Source organism: Schistocerca nitens, chromosome 9 (assembly GCF_023898315.1).
Source record: "Schistocerca nitens isolate TAMUIC-IGC-003100 chromosome 9, iqSchNite1.1, whole genome shotgun sequence".
NCBI classification, from domain to species: Eukaryota; Metazoa; Arthropoda; class Insecta; order Orthoptera; family Acrididae; genus Schistocerca; species Schistocerca nitens.
Window position 1 is genome coordinate 471,220,826 of NC_064622.1, and position 22,329 is coordinate 471,243,154.

At 41.0% G+C, this 22,329-nt stretch overlaps 1 protein-coding gene across 2 annotated transcripts in view; it reads right to left on the minus strand.

The window, feature by feature from the left end:
* The window catches only part of LOC126203376 (transmembrane protein 145-like), a 98,583-nt gene that overhangs the window by 46,130 nt on the left and 30,124 nt on the right, over positions 1-22,329 (minus strand). For both annotated transcript variants that reach the window (XM_049937673.1, XM_049937672.1), the window contains exon 7: positions 1,820-1,969. In XM_049937673.1, the coding sequence (XP_049793630.1) occupies positions 1,820-1,969 (150 nt within the window). The remainder of the gene's footprint in view (positions 1-1,819; positions 1,970-22,329) is intronic.

Consider the following 22,329-nt stretch of genomic DNA (forward strand, 5'->3'; position numbering starts at 1 on the left):
GGCACAATTCAAAAAAGCTGGTATTGGTGGGAAGGATGCATATGGCACAGGCTGTGAAGCAGTCACTGAAATGAAGGATACCATGTTTGGCAGCAAGTTCAGCAACAGGGAGGTCCACCTGTTTCCGGGCCACAGTCTGTTGGTGGCCATTCATGTGGACAGACAGCTTGTTGGTTGTCATGGCAACATAGAATCCATCACAGTGGTTGCAGCTTAGCTTGTAGACCACATGACTGGTTTCACAGGTAGCCCTGCCTTTGTTTGGATGGGTGATGTTCGTGACTGGACTGGAGTAGGTGGTGGTGGTAGGATGTATGGGACAGGTCTTGCATCCAGGTCTATTAGAGGGGTATGAGCCACGAGGTAAGAGATTGGGAGTAGCAACCTTCATTAGTCGCTGTCCTCACCCATCCAGCCCCTTCCCTGCTCCCATTCCAGCACTACGCAGCCGTCATTCCACCACCACACCCAGTCTTTTTATTTATTTGATTACATTCTCTCTATTTCTCTCTATGTGTCTCCTTTTCCGCTACTTCCCCCCCCCCCCCCCCCCCCACACACTTCTCTCCTGCCCGCTGCCCAACCTGCAGCACTTCACTGTCTGCCATCCCCACCACACTATCCCTCTCCCTCCATACCCCAGTCTCCTCCTTTCCCCCACCCAGTCACCACTTCCATCGTGCACTGGTGCTGCTGCTCGCAGTGTGGTTTCAGTTGCCTGAGACTGCAGTCGTGTGTGTGAGTTGTGTTTGCGTGAGTGTGTATGAGCACGTAAATGTGTCTATTGTTGACAAAAGCCATTGGCTGAAAGTATGAAAATCTCTTTTTTGTGCCTATCTGTGACTCAGCATCTCCACTACATGGTGCGTAGCAACTTTCCTTCTCATAATATTGTTACATTTCATCCTGGATTTTCCATTGTTTAATATTGTTTGCATTTGATATAAGAGGGTACATCCTGATGCTTTGGTGATGGAAGTACTGGATATAGGATACATGCAACAGATTTACTGCCTTATTATAATTCACAAATGACCTGAAGAAATGCACTGTTCTACAGCAGCAGATTTGCTCACTTAAAACAGGCAGGTATGCTGATGGCACTCCAAAATACGTTCATAAATGATGCATGCTGTGTACCCTGTATAAGACTTCCCACATTCATACAGCACACTGTAAAGCTCTGCCTCATGTAGAGCTAATTCACATTTTATCAATCTGAGGGGCAACAAAGTTTTAACCGGATGATGAAGCATCACTTTAGCCTGGTGTTTCCTCAGTACTCTGCATATTCTAGTGGAATGTGGGGCAAGTAAGCTGTCATCTCGAATGCTGATTCTCTGCTCTGTTCTGCATCTGCAGCACCCTCTGTAGGTGATATTATGTATATCCATTTTCACAACTACAATTAAGAGATTTTTATAGTTTTGTCTTCAGGAACTCTGCATCTGACATGGTACATCTTCAGGGGGTCAACTAATTGAAAACACTAATTATCTGTGCCAAGCTGTAACAGATTTTTACTCTATGAAATGCATACTATTCACAAGTTTCTTATTTGTGACAATGCTTAGTGTTAACTAAAATCTACTGCATTATTGTGCACTCCTTTCATCATTTGTGTTATCCTTCATTCTTTTTGCTACCAAAAATTGTCAGTTGGCTTAAATAGAGATCTAGGATAGTAGACAGAAAAAGAAATTATTGGACTGTACAACTGAAAACATGGTCTTAACTGAGTGTAGTAATAAAAGTAAATAACACTAGTAAAAGTTATGAGAACATATAATTTATGAAGATATTAAATAGCATACATTACCTATGGTTTTCATTCCTGGACAGTTTATACCATGTAAACCATATTGTGCATATGCACACATTAGGAATGTTATCCCAAACAATTGGAGGACCACTGATGCATAAAACAGTTTGTAGGTAGAATGGTACAATTTTCGGGATTTCAGTCGCACTGTAAACAAATGAGTAGAAATGTGAGTAAGCTCTGCCCACATCAAGTAAAACATCTACTCATTCAATAAATAATTATTACATTATCAAATTTATTAATTCTAGATTGTGCATTTTATCTTTACATCTTAGTCTGCCCATGACAGTGGACAGTACTAATATATTCCAAAACGTCATGCGTGTAAACGGAATTTTTTGGGGTAATTACTGGGGTGCTATTGATTACAGAGATAATGAATCAATAGTTTTGGATAGCCCTTTCCCTAGTGACCTTTTACATAGCTATCAGAAGAATGGGTATCCTGTAGCAACCCTACAGCACCTGGTCATAATTTAAACATTACACACTTCTTGCAGTTGAGGCAAATTGAGTAAACTGGCTGGTTATTTTCCACTAGATACGGTCTAGAATCGACCTTAGGAAGCATTATTTGTTCATGGAAAGTTCCTGAGAAAAGCCCAAAAACCATGATTTTTTAATACAGAAAGTACTAATACTGACGATGGCTACTTCCATAATTCCCATTAATGGCAGATAATCAAGGTTTTTACTCTATGTTCTTAAGGTGATGTTCTCCAGCAACATCAGTTTTTTACAGCAACATATATTACAGAGATCCATATGTTCAAAATTACTGCACCCATGCAGAAAACCACAAAAACCTGTTTTTAGCCATTTTTGCACCACGAGCTGCAATTATCTAAGCAACTCACCACAGCAATTGGATGAAATTTTATTTATATGGTTTTTAAAAGTTCATTTAGAAAAACCATTTTCACATTTCTGAAAGTATGTATTCACTATCAAGATAGAGGTGATTTTTTAGTACCAAAAGTCCAACTGGGGGTATGACCACTCCTATAATTTCCATTCATGGCAAATCATTGAAATTTTTACCATTTGTTTTGAAAATTACATTCTCATGGAATCTTGAAATTTTTTCACTGTCACTATCTATAGCCGAGATCCAGAGGTTCAATTTCTTCACCAATAAAACTTTAAACTGAGGTGAAACAAGTCTTGGGACAGTGATATCTGCATACACAGATAGCAGTAGTATCACATACACAAGGCATAAAAGGGCAGTGCACTGGCTGCAAGATGTGTATTGACAGACTTTGAATGTGGAATGGTAGCTGGAGGTAGGCACATGCAACACTCCATTATAGAAATCATTAGGAATTTTAATACTCCAGGATCCACAGTGTCAAGAGTGTCCCAAGAATACCAAATTTCACACATCACCTCTTACCGTAGACAATGCAGTGGCCAATGGCCTTCACTTAATAGCTGAGAACAGCTGCATTTGAGTAGAGTTGTCAGGGGCTACAGACAAGCAACACTATATGAAATAACTGCAGAAAACAATGTGTGATGTATAATGAATGTATCCGTTAGGATAGTGTTGTGAAATTTGGTGTTAATGAGCAATGGCACCAGATGACCAATGTGAGCGCCTTTGCTAACAGCACAACATTGCCCACAGTGTCTCTCCTGGGCTTGGTTGGACCTAGACAACTAGAAAATCATGGCCTGGTCAGATGAGTCCCTATTTTAGTTGGTAAGAGCTGATGGTATTGTTCAAGTGTGGTACAGGCCACATGAAGCCATGGAACCAACTTGTCAAGAAGGCACTATGGAAGCTGGTGGTGGCTCCATAATGGTGTGGGCTGTGTTTACATGGAATGGATTGGTTCCTCTGGTCCATCTGAGCTAATCATTGAGTGGAAATGGTTATCTTCAGCTTGCTGGAGACAGTTTGCAGCCATTCATGGACTTCATGTTCCAAAACAATGATGGAATATTTATGAATGACAATGCATCATGTCACCAGGTTACAACTATTTGTGACTGAGAGTTCCTGGCAGATTAATACCTTGTGCCGGACCGAGACTCAAATCGGGACCTTTGCCTTTCGCGGGCAAGTGCTCTACCACTGAAACCCAAGCACGGCTCACGCCCCATCCTCACAGCTTTACTTCTGCCAGTACCTTGTCTCCTACTTTCCAAACTTCACAGAAGCCCTCCTGTAAACCTTACAGAACTAGCACACCTGGAAGAAAGGATATTGCGGAGACATGGCTTAGCAACAGCCCCCAAGCTGGTTTTGCAAGGTTCGCAGGAGAGCTTCTGTGAAGTCTGGAAAGTAGGAGACGAGGTACTGGTGGAAGTAAAGCTGTGAGGACAGGGCATGAGTCATGCTTGAGTATCTCAGTTGGTAGGGCACTTGCCTGCGAAAGGCAAATGTCCTGAGTTCGAGTCTCGGTCCAGCACACAGTTTTAATTTGCCAGGAAGTTTCATATCAGCGCACACTCTACTGCAGAGTGAAAATCTCATTCTATTTGTGACTGGTTTGAAGAACATTCTGGACAATTTGAGTAAATGACTTGGCCACCCAGATTGGCAGACATGAATCCCATTGAACATTTATGATCCATAATCAAGAGGTCACATGCACAAAATTCTGTACCAGCAATACTTTCGTTAATATGGATGGCTATAGTTCAGTATTTCTGCAGTATTTCTTCCAAGAACTTGTTTACGCCAAGCCACATCAAGCTGCTGCCCTGCAAAAAGGAAAGGAGGTCTGACACAATATTACGAGGTATCCCATGACTTCTGTCACATGAGTGTATTGTCTCTACACAATGGGCACTTCACACAATTAATTTAAAGTATATAAATGCGTTGAAGTATACAAATAAACTTTCAAAACTTTAATGACCCATATAATTAATTCCATATAAGCAGCACACACTGTGGTAGCAGTAAAAAGAAGGGAAACAATTGAAAAATGCTCCTGTCAGGGAACAGTAAACATGAATATGTTCCTCTTTAGAAGAATGTGACAGAAAAGTGGGGAATCAGTTGCTTCAATCCTCATTCCATTCCTAACCAAAAATTTTGGCTTGTGAACAGATTTTCACTTTTTAGTGTTGAAGGAGAGTGGAATATGTTCCTCTCTAAAAGAATGTCTCAGAAAAAATTGGGCACCAGCTGCCTCAATCCTCATTCCACTACTTAACAATAATTTTGGCATTTGAAGACATTTGCACTTTTTTGCATTGAAAGAGAGTAGCATAGAGACATTGATAGTCGGAGAGGGAGGAGACAGTACCAGTGGAACAAAAAAGAACAGACCGAAGACAGAGATGGTAGGAGAGAGAAAGTGGCAGTGAAAGAGAGAGAGAGATGGGCGGAAAAAGTAGTGGGAACTGAAGACAGATGAGATATTGATGGTCAGTGAGAGACAATGGCAGTAAAAGAGAAAGAGAGGTGGGTGAAGATAGACACAGTGGCAGTGGAATCAAAAGTCTGCAGGGACAGAGGAAGTGCAAAAGAGAGGTGAGTGGAAATTGTACACAGGCTTGGGGCATTTGGACCACTCCTCGCAGACTAGTGAACTTTAACGTGTAGTTGGGGGCGGGAGAGGGGGGGGGAGGGGAGGGGGGGCTTCTGGACCAAACTTTTAAACACACGGGTTGTTGTTGTTGTGGTCTTCAGTCCAGAAACTGGTTTGATGCAGCTCTCCATGCTACTCTATCCTGTGCAAGCTTCTTCATCTCCCAGTACCTATTGCAACCTACATCCTTCTGAATCTGTTTAGTGTATTATTCTCTTGGTCTCCCTCTAAGATTTTTACCCTCCACACTGCCCTCCAATACTAAATTGGTGATCCCTTGATGCCTCAGAATATGCACTACCAACCAATCCCTTCTTCTAGTCAAGTTGTGCCACAAATTTCTCTTCTCTCCAATTCTATTCAATATCTCCTCATTGGTTATGTGATCTACTCATCTAAACTTCTGCATTCTTCTCTTGCACCACATTTCAGAAGCTTCTATTCTCTTCTTGTCTAAACTATTTATTGTCAACGTTTCACTTCCATACATGGCCACACTCCATACAAATACTTTCAGAAACGACTTCCTGACACTTAAATCTATACTCAATGTCAACAAATTTATCTTCTTCAGAAACTTTCCTTGCCATTGCCAGTCTACATTTTATATCCTCTCTACTTCGACCATCATCAGTTATTTTCTCCTCAAGTAGAAAATCTCATTTACTACTTTAAGCATCTCATATCCTAATCTAATTCCCGCAGCATCACCCTATTTAATTCAACTACATTCCATTATCCTCGTTTTACTTTTGTTGATGTTCATCTTATATCCTCCTTTCAAGACACTGTCCATTCTCCAGAATGAGATTTTCACTCTGCAGTGGAGTGTGCGCTGATATGAAACTTCCTGGCAGACTAAAACTGTGTGCCCGACCGAGACTCGAACTCGGGACCTTTGCCTTTCGCGGGCAAGTGCTCTACCAACTGAGCTACCGAAGCGTGACTCACGCCCGGTACTCACAGCTTTACTTCTGCCAGTACCTCATCTCCTACCTTCCAAACTTTACAGAAGCTCTCCTGCGAACCTTGCAGAATTAGCACTCCTGAAAGAAAGGATATTGCGGGACATGGCTTAGCCACAGCCTGGGGGATGTTTGCAGGAGAGCTTCTGTAAAGTTTGGAAGGTAGGAGACGAGGCACTGGCAGAAGTAAAGCTGTGAGGACAGGGCATGAGTCGTGCTTCGGTAGCTCAGTTGGTAGAGCACTTGCCCGCGAAAGGCAAAGGTCCCGAGTTCGAGTCTCGGTCGGGCACACAGTTTTAATCTGCCAGGAAGTTTCATATCAGCGCACACTCCACTGCAGAGTGAAAATCTCATTCTGGAAACATCCCCCAGGCTGTGGCTAAGCCATGTCTCTGCAATATCCTTTCTTTCAGGAGTGCTAGTACTGCAAGGTTCGCAGGAGAGCTACTGTAAAGTTTGGAAGGTAGGAGATGAGGTACTGGCAGAAGTAAAGCTGTGAGTACCGGGCGTGAGTCACGCTTCGGTAGCTCAGTTGGTAGAGCACTTGCCCGCGAAAGGCAAAGGTCCCGAGTTCGAGTCTCGGTCGGGCACACAGTTTTAGTCTGCCAGGAAGTTTCATATCAGCGCACACTCCACTGCAGAGTGAAAATCTCATTCTGGAGAATGGACAGTGTCTTGAAAGGAGGATATAAGATGAACATCAACAAAAGTAAAACGAGGATAATGGAATGTAGTTGAATTAAATAGGGTGATGCTGCGGGAATTAGATTAGGATATGAGATGCTTAAAGTAGTAAATGAGATTTTCTACTTGAGGAGAAAATAACTGATGATGGTCGAAGTAGAGAGGATATAAAATGTAGACTGGCAATGGCAAGGAAAGTTTCTGAAGAAGATAAATTTGTTGACATTGAGTATAGATTTAAGTGTCAGGAAGTCGTTTCTGAAAGTATTTGTATGGAGTGTGGCCATGTATGGAAGTGAAACGTTGACAATAAATAGTTTAGACAAGAAGAGAATAGAAGCTTCTGAAATGTGGTGCAAGAGAAGAATGCAGAAGTTTAGATGAGTAGATCACATAACCAATGAGGAGATATTGAATAGAATTGGAGAGAAGAGAAATTTGTGGCACAACTTGACTAGAAGAAGGGATTGGTTGGTAGTGCATATTCTGAGGCATCAAGGGATCACCAATTTAGTATTTGAGGGCAGTGTGGAGGGTAAAAATCTTAGAGGGAGACCAAGAGAATAATACACTAAACAGATTCAGAAGGATGTAGGTTGCAATAGGTACTGGGAGATGAAGAAGCTTGCACAGGATAGAGTAGCATGGAGAGCTGCATCAAACCAGTTTCTGGACTGAAGACCACAACAACAACAACCCGTGTGTTTAAAAGTTTGGTCCAGAAGCCCCCCCTCCCCTCCCCCCCCCTCTCCCGCCCCCAACTACACGTTAAAGTTCACTAGTCTGCGAGGAGTGGTCCAAATGCCCCAAGCCTGTGTACAATTTCCACTCACCTCTCTTTTGCACTTCCTCTGTCCCTGCAGACTTTTGATTCCACTGCCACTGTGTCTATCTTCACCCACCTCTCTTTCTCTTTTACTGCCATTGTCTCTCACTGACCATCAATATCTCATCTGTCTTCAGTTCCCACTACTTTTTCCGCCCATCTCTCTCTCTCTTTCACTGCCACTTTCTCTCTCCTACCATCTCTGTCTTCGGTCTGTTCTTTTTTGTTCCACTGGTACTGTCTCCTCCCTCTCTGACTATCAATGTCTCTATGCTACTCTCTTTCAATGCAAAAAAGTGCAAATGTCTTCAAATGCCAAAATTATTGTTAAGTAGTGGAATGAGGATTGAGGCAGCTGGTGCCCAATTTTTTCTGAGACATTCTTTTAGAGAGGAACATATTCCACTCTCCTTCAACACTAAAAAGTGAAAATCTGTTCACAAGCCAAAATTTTTGGTTAGGAATGGAATGAGGATTGAAGCAACTGATTCCCCACTTTTCTGTCACATTCTTCTAAAGAGGAACATATTCATGTTTACTGTTCCCTGACAGGAGCATTTTTCAATTGTTTCCCTTCTTTTTACTGCTACCACAGTGTGTGCTGCTTATATGGAATTAATTATATGGGTCATTAAAGTTTTGAAAGTTTATTTGTATACTTCAACGCATTTATATACTTTAAATTAATTGTGTGAAGTGCCCATTGTGTAGAGACAATACACTCATGTGACAGAAGTCATGGGATACCTCGTAATATTGTGTCAGACCTCCTTTCCTTGTTGCAGGGCAGCAGCTTGATGTGGCTTGGCGTAAACAAGTTCTTGGAAGAAATACTGCAGAAATACATATTAACGAAAGTATTGCTGGTACAGAATTTTGTGCATGTGACCTCTTGATTATGGATCATAAATGTTCAATGGGATTCATGTCTGCCAATCTTGGTGGCCAAGTCATTTACTCAAATTGTCCAGAATGTTCTTCAAACCAGTCACAAATAGAATGAGATTTTCACTCTGCAGTAGAGTGTGCGCTGATATGAAACTTCCTGGCAAATTAAAACTGTGTGCTGGACCGAGACTCGAACTCAGGACATTTGCCTTTCGCAGGCAAGTGCCCTACCAACTGAGATACTCAAGCATGACTCATGCCCTGTCCTCACAGCTTTACTTCCACCAGTACCTCGTCTCCTACTTTCCAGACTTCACAGAAGCTCTCCTGCGAACCTTGCAAAACCAGCTTGGGGGCTGTTGCTAAGCCATGTCTCCGCAATATCCTTTCTTCAAGGTGTGCTAGTTCTGTAAGGTTTACAGGAGGGCTTCTGTGAAGTTTGGAAAGTAGGAGACAAGGTACTGGCAGAAGTAAAGCTGTGAGGATGGGGCGTGAGCCGTGCTTGGGTTTCAGTGGTAGAGCACTTGCCCGCGAAAGGCAAAGGTCCCGAGTTCGAGTCTCGGTCGGGCACACAGTTTTAATCTGCCAGGAAGTTTCATATCAGCGCACACTCCGCTGCAGAGTGAAAATCTCACTCTGGAAACATCCCCCAGGCTGTGGCTAAGCCATGTCCCGCAATATCTTTGCTTTAAGGAGTGCTAGTTCTGCAAGGTTCGCAGGAGAGCTTCTGTAAAGTTTGGAAGGTAGGAGACAAGGTACTGGCATAAGTAAAGCTGTGAGTACCGGGCGTGAGTCGTGCTTCGGTAGCTCAAACCTCAAAGTTTTTATTTCTTCTCCATGGATTTTAATTCCTACTCCAAATTTTTCTTTTGTTTCCTTCACTGCTTGCTCAATATACAGATTGAATGACATCATGGATAGACTACAACCCTGTCTCAATCCCTTCCCAACCACTGCTTCCTTTCATTCCCCTCAACTCATAACTGCCATCTGGTTTCTGTACAAATTGTAAACAGCCTTTCGCTCCCTGTATCTTACCCCTGCCACCTTCAGAATTTGAAAGAGAGTATTACAGTCAACATTATCAAAAGCTTTTTGTAAATCTACAAGTGCTATAAACATAGGTTTGCCTTTCCTTAATCTATTTTCTAAGATAAGTCATAAGGTCAGTATTGCCTCACGTGCCCCAACATTTCTACGGAATCCACACTGATCTTTGCCGAGGTTGGCTTCTACCAGTTTTTCCATTCTTCTGTAAAGAATTCGTGTTAGTATTTTGCAGCCATGGCTTATTAAATTGATAGTTTGGTAATTTTCACATCTGTCAACACCTGCTTTCTTTGGGATTGGAATTATTATATTCTTCTTGAAGTCTGAGGGTATTTCGCCTGTCTCATACATTTTTCTTACTAGATGGTGGAGTTTTGTTAGGCCTGGCTCTCCCAAGGCTGTCAGTAGTTCTAATGGAATGTTGTCTACTTCCGGGGCCTTCTTTCAACTTAGGTCTTTCAGTGCTCTGTCAAACTCTTCATGCAGTATCATATCTCCTATTTCATCTTCATCTACATACTCTTCCATTTCTATAATATTGTCCTCAAGCACATTGCCCTTGTATAGACCCTCTATATACTCCTTCCACCTTTCTGCTTTCCCTTCTGTGCTTAGAACTGGGTTTCCATCTGAGCCCTTGATATTCATGCAAGTGGTTCTCTTTTCTCCAAAGGTCTCTTTAACTGTCCTATAGGCAGTATCTATCTTACCTCTAGTGATAGGCACCTCTACATCCTTACATTTGTCCTCTAGCCAACCCTGCTAAGCCATTTTGCACTTCCTGTCGATCTCATTTTTGAGACGTTTGTATTCCTTTTTGCTTGCTTCATGTACTGCATTTTCATATTTTCTCCTTTCATCAATTAAATTCAATATCTCTTCTGTCACAAAAGGATTTCTATTAGCCCTTGTCTTCATACCTACTTGATCCTCTGCTACCTTCACTATTTCATCTCTCAAAGCTACCCATTCTTCCTCTATTATATTTCTTTCCCCCATTCTTGTCAATCATTCCCTAATGCTCTCCCTGAAGCTGTCTACAACCTCTGGTTCTTTCAGTTTATCCAGGTCCCATCTCCTCAAATTCCCACCTTTTTGCAGTTTCTTCAGTTTTAATCTACAGTTCATAACCAATAGATTGTGATCAGAGTCCACATCTGCCCCTGGAAATGTCTTATAATTTAAAACCTGGTTCCTGATTTGCTGTCTTACCACTATATAATCTATCTGAGACCTTCCAGTATCTCCAGGCTTATTCCATGTATACAACCTTCTTTTATGATTCTTGAACCAAGTGTTAGCTATGATCAAGTTATGCTCTGTGCAAAATTCTACCAGGCAGCTTCTTCTTTAATTCCTTACTTCCATTCCATATTCACCTATTACATTTCCTTCTCTTCCTTTTCCTACTATCGAGTTCCAGTCACGCATGACTATTAAATTTTTGTCTCCCTTCACTGTCTGAATAATTCCTTTTATCTCATCATACATTTCATCAATCTCTTCGTCAACTGCTGAGCTAGTTGGCATACAAACTTGTACTACTGTGGTAGGTGTGTGCTTCGAGTCTATCTTGGCCACAATAATGCATTCACTATTCATTATTAAATCTACTCCTGCATTACCCTTATTTGATTTTGTATTTATAACCCTGTATTCACCTGACCAAAAGTCTTGTTCCTCCTGCCACCAAACTTCACTAATTCCCACTATATCTAACTTTTACCTATCCATTTCCTGTTTTAAATTTTGTAACCTACCTGCCCGATTAAAGGATCTACATTCCATGCTCCGATCTGCAGAACATCAGTTTTCTTTCTCCTGATAACATTGTCATCCTGAGTAGTCCCCGCCCAGAGATCCGAATGGGGGACTATTTTACCTCCAGAATATTTTACCCAAGAGGAGACCATCATCATTTAACCATACAGTAAAGCTGCATGCCCTCGGGAAAAATTATGGCTGTAGTTTCCCATCGCTTTCAGCCATTCACAGTACCAGCACAGAAAGGCATTTTGGTTAGTGTTACAAGGCCAGATCAGTCAACCATCCAGACTGTTGCCCCTGCAACTACTGAAAAGGCTGCTGCCCCCCTTCAGGAACCACACATTTGTCTGGCCTCTCAACCTGGCCTCCGTTGTGGTTGCACATACGGTGTGGCTATCTGTAATGCTGAGGCACGCAAGCCTCCCCACTAATGGCAAGGTCCATGGTTCATAGGGAAGGAACACGTGGGTACGGCAGAAAAATAAGTTGGACCTGCACAGTTTTTGAGTTGCTGCAGTATAGTGGAGACAGTAAGAAGGAAAGGAGGACAAAAGGAGACAGTATAAGTGAGGGAGGAGAGTGTGGCAGTGGGATGTACTGTAACTCAGTGGGAGAAACAGGAGACAGTGGAAGTGAGACATACATGTACAGGCTGAGGTAGTGAGAGGGAGATGCTGAGCATGAACGTTTAACTATAAAGAGGGCCTGGGTAAAGGGATTTAGAATGCCCTGTGTTGAAAGAGAGTGAATATCCAGAATTAAGTTTGGAAAGTAGGAGATGAGGTACTAGTGGAAGTAAAGCTGTGAGGATGGGTCGTGATTCATACTTTGGTAGTTCAGTCAGCAGAGCACTTTCCTGTGAAGGTAAAGGACCTCAGTTCAAGTCTTAGTCTATTTATAGTTTTAAGGTGCCAGGAAGTTTCAGTGTGAATATGTTTGCATGCCAAAATTTTTGGCGAGGAAAGCAGAAGCTGGTTCCCAACATTTTTGTGACATTTTTTTAAAGAATGTGACAGGAGCATTTTTGTGCTAGTAAATATCTTGATATACAATCTCTTCAAAATATGGAGTGTGTCCAGTTGTGAAGTGAAGAAATACATGCCATAGCAAATAAAAGTATTCCTTTGAAACTGTTTAACACAAAAAAATCCATCCTTACTGTCTGAGAAGTCCTGAAGGTTGGGCTCAGCCACCTGATTAGAAATTTTTTCTGCTACGTAGTTGTCACTATTTCTTCACACCTATGTAATTACTTGACAGTATAATGTAACTGGATAGGTTAAAAAATATAGTCACCAAGGGGCAGCAGGAGAACACACATATACAATAAAGATTTTACTAATGTAAGCTTTTATCTATCCCATTGTCAAAAATTGATTATTTTTGTTGTTATGTAATTACTTGATACTTATCTATGGTAAGCAATTAGTATGTAATGTAAGGATGGAAATTTCATTCAGTATGTACATTATTTCCACCATAATAACATACATTTGCAGATGAGGAAAAGACCGTCTGAAATACGCTAAAGCACCAAAGAAACTGGTATAGGCATGTATATTCAAATGCATAGATCTGTAAACAGGCAGAATACGGCACTGCAGTCAGCAATGCCTATATAAGACAACAAGTGTCTGGCGTAGTTGATAGATTGGTTACTGCTGCTCTAATGGCAGGTTATCAAGATTTAAGCGAGTTTAAATGTGATATTATGGTCACCATATGAGTAATTGGACACAGCATCTCTGACATAGCGATGAAGTGGGGATTTTCCCATACGACCATTTCACGAGTGTACCATGAATATCAGTAATCTAGTAAAACATCAGATCCAGGACATTGCTGCTGCCAGAAAAAGATCCTGCAAGAACAGGACCAATGATAACTGAAGAGAATCATTCAATGTGGCAGAAGTACAAACCCTTCCACAAATTGCTGCAGATTTTGATGCTGGACCATCAACAAGTGTCAGTGTTCAAACCATTCAATGAAACATCATCAATATGGGCTTTCGGAGTTGAAGGCCCACACTTGATGACTGCAGGACACTAAGCTTTACACCTCACCTTGGCCTGTCAACATCAACATTGGATTGTTGATGACTGGAAACATGTTGCCTGATCAGATGAGTCTCGTTTCAAATTGTATTGAGTGGATGGACATGCACGGGTATGGAGAAAACCTCATGAATCCATGGACCCTGGATGTCAGCAGGGGACTGTTCAGCTGGTGGATGCTCTGTAATGGTCTGGGGTGTGTGCAGTTGGAGTGCTATGGGACCCCTGGTATGTCTAGATACGACTCTGACAGGTGACATGCACATAAGCATCCTGTCTGGTCACTTGCATCCATTCATGTCCATTGTGCATTCTGACTGACTTGGGCAATTCCAGCAGGACAATGCAACACCCCACACATCCATAATTGCTGCAGAGTGGCTTCTGAGTTTAAACACTTCTGATATCCACCAAACTCCCCAGACATGAACATTATTGAGCATATCTGGGATGGATTGCAATGTGCTGTTCAGAAGAGATCTCCAACCCCTCATACTCATGGATTTATGGACATCCCTGCAGGATTCATGGTGTCAGTTCCCTCCAGCAGTACTTCAGACGTTAGCCGAGTCCATGCCACATCATGTTGCAGCACTTCTGCGTACTCGTGGGAGCCCTACATGATATTAGGCAGGTGTACTAGTTTCTTTGGCTCTTCAGTGTAGTTCACAACATTTGTGCACATGGGATTACTAAATCATTTCTGTGGATCTTAATATTCCTAGTTATTTCACAATTCCTGTGAATTGGCGCAAAACATTTTTGTAACATAAAAGGATAATTGAAATTCCTCGATGGTAACAAGAAACATCACTGACGAAAGGCAGCCACTCACCTGTAGGTGTATGGTGGGTTGATAGGTGGTAGATAAGGCAGTACCAGGTGTACCAGTATGAAATGAGCGTTAAGATACAAATGTGTCGATAGGGAACATTTGTTGTGAACAGCCTTAATTTTTTTTTTGTTTGGTTCATATGACATCTGTCAAAGACATTTAGTATACATCAAGTCATGGAACAAACATCATCATATGTTTTCATCATGTTAACAATGTCAAATTTTGTACCAGAAAGTGATGATTTGCGGAAAGCATTAATTTTTTTGTTTTCATTTGAAAAAAAGTGCTGCAGAGTCGCATCGAATGCTTGTCGAGGCATATGGTGATCATGCTCTATCAGAAGCAACATGCAAAAGATGGTTTCAATGGTTCAGAAATAATGATTTTTATGTAAGAAATGAAGAATGTGAAGACCACCAAAAAAGTTCAAAGACGCCGAATTGCAAGCAATATTGGATGAAGATGATACTTTGCGTCAGAAGAAAATGGCAGCAATGCTAAATGTTGCACAACAAACAATTTCTGACCGTTTGAAAGCTATGGGAAAGATCCAAAAGTGTGGAAAATGGGTGCCACATGAATTGAATGAAAGACAGATGGAAAACTGAAAAACCATTTGTTAAATTTTGCTTCAAAGACATGAAAGAAAATCAATTTTGCATTGAATTGTTACTGTGATAAAATATGGATTTATTTTAAGAATCCTAAATGGGAAAAATCATGGGTTAATCTGGGACAACCATCAACATCAATTGCAAAACCAGATCGATTAAGCAAGAAGACAATGCTCTGTGTTTGGTGGGATCAGAAAGGTGTGGTGTATCATGAGCTTCTAAAACCCAGTGAAACTGTGAATACTAATTGCTACAGACAACAAATGATCAATTTAAACTATGCATTGATCAAATAAAGACCAGAATGGGCCAGAAGACACGGAAAAGTATATTTTTTACATGACAATGCACCTGCACACAAAGCAAAACTGGTTCAGGATACAATCAAAGCACTTGTCTGGGTGCTGTTACCCCACCCGCCGTATTCACCAGACTTGGCCCCTTCCGACTACTATTTGTTTTCATCAATGGGACACGCATTGGCTGAGGAACACTTCAATTCCTACAAAGAAGTCGAAATTGGGTGTCTGATTGGTTTGCTTCAAAAGACGAACACTTCTATTGGCATGGTGACCACAAATTGCCAGAAATGTGGTCAAAATGTATAGAAACAATGGTCAGTACTTTGAATAAAATGTTTTTACTTTTCAATTCAAAATTATGTTTCATTTTCACAACAACAAAAATGCTCATTTCATACCAGTACACCTGGTATACAGATATGGTAATTTGTAAATAATAGATTTCAGCTATCAGTCATCCTTTGGAATTTTTATTGGCAGATCTAGATTTCAGCTAGAAACTAGCCATTCTCAATGCACTATCATTTTCAGTCAATGCATGTAATGCATGTTGGTCGGGCTTCATCCACAGTTCATTGAATTGAGTATTCAATGAACTGTGGATGAAGCCTGATCAACAGGCAATACATGCATTGATCGAAAATGATAGTGCATTGAGAATGGCTATTTTCTAGCTGAAATCTAGATCTGCCAATAAAAATTCCAAAGGATGACTGATAACTGAAATCTATTATTTACAAATAAAAATAACAATTGCTGCGTGCAACAGCCTCTGAATAGAGGGTAACCAGATAAGGTAATTACCGTAACTTTTGGGCTTTCACACCTTACAAAGCGCAAACTCCCTCCCAGATGTGCGCGCACATGCACACGCACACACACACGTGAATGAGTGTGCATTCGCATGTGCGCGCACACACACACACACACACACACACACACACACACACACACACACACACACACACACACACATGCCGGCCGGTGTGGCCGTGCGGTTCTAGGCGCTACACACCGAGCGAGGTGGCGCAGTGGTTAGCACACTGGACTCACATTCGGGAGGACGATGGTTCAATCCCGTCTCCGGCCATCCTGATTTAGGTTTTCCGTGATTTCCCTAAATCGCTTCAGGCAAATGCCAAGATGGTTCCTTTGAAAGGGCACGGCCGATTTCCTCCCCATCCTTCCCTTACCCAAGCTTGCGCTCCGTCTCTAATGACCTCGTTGTTGACGGGACATTAAACGCTAATCTCCTCCTCCTCCTCCTCCTCCTCCTCCTCAAAGCGCTACAGTCTGGAACCGCGTGACCGCTACGGTGACAGGTTCGAATCCTGCCTCGGGCATGGATGTGTGTGATGTCCTTAGGTTAGTTAGGTTTAAGTAGTTCTAAGTTCTAGGGGACTGATGACCACAGATGTTAAGTCCCATAATGCTCAGAGCCATTTGAACACACACAGAAAAAGGGAATTATTATGAAAGAGAAAAAGGCAAGATGTGGCAGAAGGTGCATTAATTCTGACAACATTAAGAAAAAAAGAAAGAGGGAGGAGCAGTGGCAAAGTGGAGAACAGTATCACGCCTGGAGAGGAAAGGGTAAATTCAAGGAAAAGAAAATGGGAAAAGAATAGGGACTACTGGATGTTTCCACCAGGAAACTGAGGGAATGGTAGGTATATTGGGGACACATTTCCCACGTTTACCATGTACAGAAACTTATGCAGGAGGGGTTAGAGTGGGATTTAAATGTCATAAGCAGTAATATTGAAGCAGCTGTAGTTTGCACCCTATTCAGCAATTAGGCACTCATGTTTAATGCAGCAATAGGGTTGTCAAGTTTATGATCAGCAACAGTTTGGCTGTACCTGAAACAACTTGATGATACAGTACAGGACTCAAACCATATCACTGTAGCTGTGCTTGTGTACTGTATGCATAGTGTAGCTTGGTATTACCTGCAGTGGGTGCTGAGCATAAAGGAATAGGGAATCCTTTGCAGTTGCTCACAGAAACCTACACATGGAGTATCATGTTAAACTGTATATATGTATTATATATCTAAAAACAAAGATGATGTGACTTACCAAATGAAAGTGCTGGCAGGTCGACAGACACACAAACAAACACAAACAAAAACATACACACAAAATTCAAGCTTTCGCAACAAACTGTTGCCTCATCAGGAAAGAGGGAAGGAGATGGAAAGACGAAAGGATGTGGATTTTAAGGGAGAGGGTAAGGAGTCATTCCAATCCCGGGAGCGGAAAGACTTACCTTAGGGGGAAAAAAGGACGGGTATACACTCGCACACACACACATATCCATCCACACATATACAGACACAAGCAGACATATTTAAAGACAAAGAGTTTGGGCAGAGATGTCAGTCGAGGCGGAAGTGCAGAGGCAAAGATGTTGAATGACAGGTGAGGTAGGAGTGGCGGCAACTTGAAATTAGCGGAGATTGAGGCCTGGTGGATAACAGGAAGAGAGGATATATTGAAGAGCAAGTTCCCATCTCCGGAGTTCGGATAGGTTGGTGTTGGTGGGAAGTATCCAGATAACCCAGACGGTGTAACACTGTGCCAAGATGTGCTGGCCGTGCACCAAGGCATGTTTAGCCACAGGGTGATCCTCATTACCAACAAAAACTGTCTGCCTGTGTCCATTCATGCGAATGGACAGTTTGTTGCTGGTCATTCCCACATAGAATGCATCACAGTGTAGGCAGGTCAGTTGGTAAATCACGTGGGTTGCTTTCACACGTGGCTCTGCCTTTGATCGTGTACACCTTCCGGGTTACAGGACTGGAGTAGGTGGTGGTGGGAGGGTGCATGGGACAGGTTTTACACTGGGGTCGGTTACAAGGATAGGAGCCAGAGGGTAGGGAAGGTGGTTTATTGTTAGTCTCTTAGCTCAGAGGAAGAACATTGTCTGGAAGTTCAGTGACAGTTTCTGTCTTGTTTGTGTGCTTGTGAATTGTTCATTACCTCAACTACATGCTGAATGTTTACCTTTACTCTTTCCATTATTCCACAAAGGACTTTCCTGAAACCAATTCCCACAAACTATTTGTATTTATTTTGGTGATATATTGTACACATGTGTAAATAACATGATACCAAACATTCTAGGATCTCAGCACTGTAACAGTTTTGGTTTTAGTTTTGCTTCTACTTGAATGTCTTAGTCTAGGAAATACAGTCATTTCATATATTGTTAGTATAGTGCAAGGCATTGTTATTATGAATAGTATTCCTTTTTAATGTGCAAGCAAATGTGCATGTGTTTGTCTACATTATGTTATCTGCATAAACATGAAAATTTTGATGTTGAGCTAATCTGTGAACAATAAATGTCTATATTTCTTACTATGATTTGTTTAATTGCTTTTCATGAATCTAGCATAAAAATTGTAATCCCTGGCTGCCCACCATTCTGGTCCTGCATAATTATACCATACAAGCCTATGTTGTACTTAACCCTCTCTTTGTGAAAGATAATTTTACTCTATGAAAATAATATCCTGTATCCCATCTCTAAGATCAAGATCATGCTCTCTGGCAGTACTGTCTGAGGAAACTATTTAAGCTACTAATGTCTTCCTCCCACCTGAAAGACAATGACTCTATCAGTCCCATTTAACCCCTTTTCCCACCTCTCTCTGTAGCCCTCATAAATCATGAGCCCTGCCTTGCTGATCTACTCCACCTCTCCTGTCTGCAAACACTTCCTCCTAGTTCTTTGAAAGATGACCCTCAAACACTCTTCTCATATTGCCAGTACTGTAATCTACCTTTCAAGCCTTGACCTCTACAGTTCTTTGAAAATTCCTTGCCTTCTTCCTCAAACCCAAGTTTAAGTATGTTGGACTTGTCAGTGGCTTTCATTCAACCTCATATTCCCTTTAGTACAAGCATTTCTTTGTTTTTCTCTTTACTAATCACTATCAACCTAACGCACATGGAAGGACGATGGTTCAGTCCCGCGTCCGGCCATCCTGATTTAGGTTTTCCATGATTTCCCTAAATCGCTCCAGGCAAATGCCCGGATGGTTCCTTTGAAAGGGCACGGCCGACTTCCTTCCCCATCCTTCCCTGATCCTATGAGACCGATAACCTCACTGTTTGGTCTCTTACCCCAAACAACCAACCAACCTAAAGCACACGTTTAACTTTGTTTTAACTAGTTCCAGCTTCCCTGCAGTTATGAGCCCCCCAATCTTACTTTTCCAGTCCATCCAGCCCCTGGTAACTTTGAAGGAATTCTGAATTCCATTCATCCAGCTTTCATCCTCAAGCCACTCATTAGTGAATCCAATTTCAGAGCTATGGAATGAATAGCTGTAATGACTAAAATGCAGTCCTGACCTTCTCACACTTCTCACTGAGAAGGACACTGCCTCTGTGGTTATGAACCACAGTGACTGCATAGCTAAAGGTCTGAGCCAGTTTCCAATACTTTTACTTGACACAGTGATTGCATCCCATGAATCCTAGATGACTTTCAACAGCATCTCAAAACATTATGACTATTACAAATCTTGTCACCTGCATCAGTAACATCATCAAACTGCCAACCACTCCACACTCACCCTGTGCTCCACAAATCCAACTGCACTCCTCATCCAATTGTGATCAGTTACAAAGCTCTGATTGAAATGTCCTCTGCTCAAGATGATGAGCACCTCAACCCCATTGTCTGTAGTCTACATTCCTGCATCAGAGAGACTAATCATTTCCTACACCACCTACCGACCAGAGTGCTCAATTTTCACTGTCGACTGACATCCCCCGCGGCCCTGCTGACATGGACACTATTTTTAAAGTGTGATCCTGACACCAAATGCAGAACTAATCAGTGAACCACACTCTGACCCATAATTATCAAACCTTTGGAAGTCAAATATACAAACAAACAAGCAGGCTGCAACATTTACTTTGATGGTGCAGTCTTGAGGAGGATACAGGAAGAAGATAGCCACCAGTGGAGCAGACAAGAGGAGATACTGGAGATCTTAGAAGAACAGAGAGAAGAAGAAAAAGGATTAAGTTAGTCTGGGAGGAGAAGAAGAAAATGCAATCCATGAAGGGGCTACTTGTGGTTGTAAAGGGACACCCTCCTTTAACATTACCTTTTTTCAACAGAAGGTACCAAAAATACTTTCTACCTTTTAAACAGGTTAATAATACCCCACCTGTTTTTCTAAAAGAATTTCATATGCTTTTGTACACAATGTTGTAAATTTCATGCTAAAATGTATAAAAACAAATTAATTTAGTTTTGTTGTTATAATCAATATGTACTAGCTCTGTATATACAGTTAAAATTACTCTTCTTTCAGAAACATTTGAAACTGCAAAATATCTGGCACACTTAAAAATTCCTATTATTAATTACACAATATGATGGTAATTATTAAATTTATTTCTGGATTCATTTATAAAATAATGACATAAACTCATGTCAAGAAAATTTGTAAACACTTTGGAATATTGTTAGTACCACAGAATGGATTAGTAGTAGTAGTGGGCATGCCTCTGACATGATCAACCATGTTTTTAATTTTGGCAATAGCAATTTAATTTTTGATTTAAAGGTGGAGATTGTAAAGATGATGTGATATTGAAAAACGTGAAAAAATAAAAATCAAGATAAAAACAGGTACCTCTTAAGTAGTTATGTCATTTGGAACATACAGTGTCAAAAATTTTAGCCTCAAGAATCAACCCCTAGATGTGAAGAAATGGAGCCATCTATGAGAAAAGAAGGTAAGTAAAAATGTTATTTGTAAATCTTACTCCTCTCAAAGCTTATTAAATGAATTTATTTTAAAGAATGACAATCAAAAACTGATGTGAGGGAAAGTAAGATTACAATTGGTGGCATCATCCGGTGTCATCTGACTGATATTGAAGTTTTGTCTGTTGCAGAAGAAGTAGGGACAGTGATTTGTGTCTTCTGCAGTTCATATATAAATGGATTTCAGATCACTTGAAGAAAGAAGACCAAGAGCTGACACAAAGTCATACCAACAGTGACGAGATACTACCAACAATGACGGACTGGATCAATTGAAAGAGGATTTTACAACTATCATGAGGGACATCAAAAAGGAAATATAAGTACAAACCATTTGTGAAATTAATTTTTTTGTGGACTTGTGTGATTTTTAACATAATGAATATAAATGAGGGTAGTAGTGATGTAGAAGTGAAAGCTGTTGGACACAGTCAGGACATGTTTGAGCCGAGTGAAACTGCAGTCAGCAAAGAATCAGTAAAAACTGGTATTTTACAATTAATTTTGGCAAAAGTATAGGAAATGAAGACGGATAACAATAGAAAATTTAGTGCAGTTAATGAATAGTTAACTGAAAAATTTGCTTCTCTACAAGGACAATTAAATGACCTGAAAACTGAAAACAATAGTAAAATGGACAAGGTACCACACCAAATAGACCAACTTAATAATCAGGCTTCAGAACTAAACAATGGGTTGTCTGAGGGGTTACAAAATTTGAACCAAAAAGTTGATGTCTTAGAAAGTGAATTTATTGTTTTGGAAAATGAGTTTATTGCTAAATCTTCAAGACAGACGAAGAATGTTAATGACATCAGAGTTGAGCAGAAGGCCATAGCAGAAAAAATGGAACAGAACTTTAGTAGTTTAGATCAAAAATTTTAAATGCTGAAAATAATATGCAAACTAATGTAAATGTTTTAGATCAAAAAATTTCAGCTGTTTGGGAAAATTGCATTAACAAAAATCTATATTCAAACAATGGTATTGCATGGTCCAACATTCGTATCAATAGTTTTCCATCAGACAATTTACATCCAGTGGTTTTTCTGCGCCACTGTAGTGATAGTTTTGTGTCAGGTATGAGTGACAATCAAAAAATTAAATGAGTGAAAAGATGTCTTGAAAGTGAAGCTCTGTCTTGGGTATATTTGAATTTAAGTCAG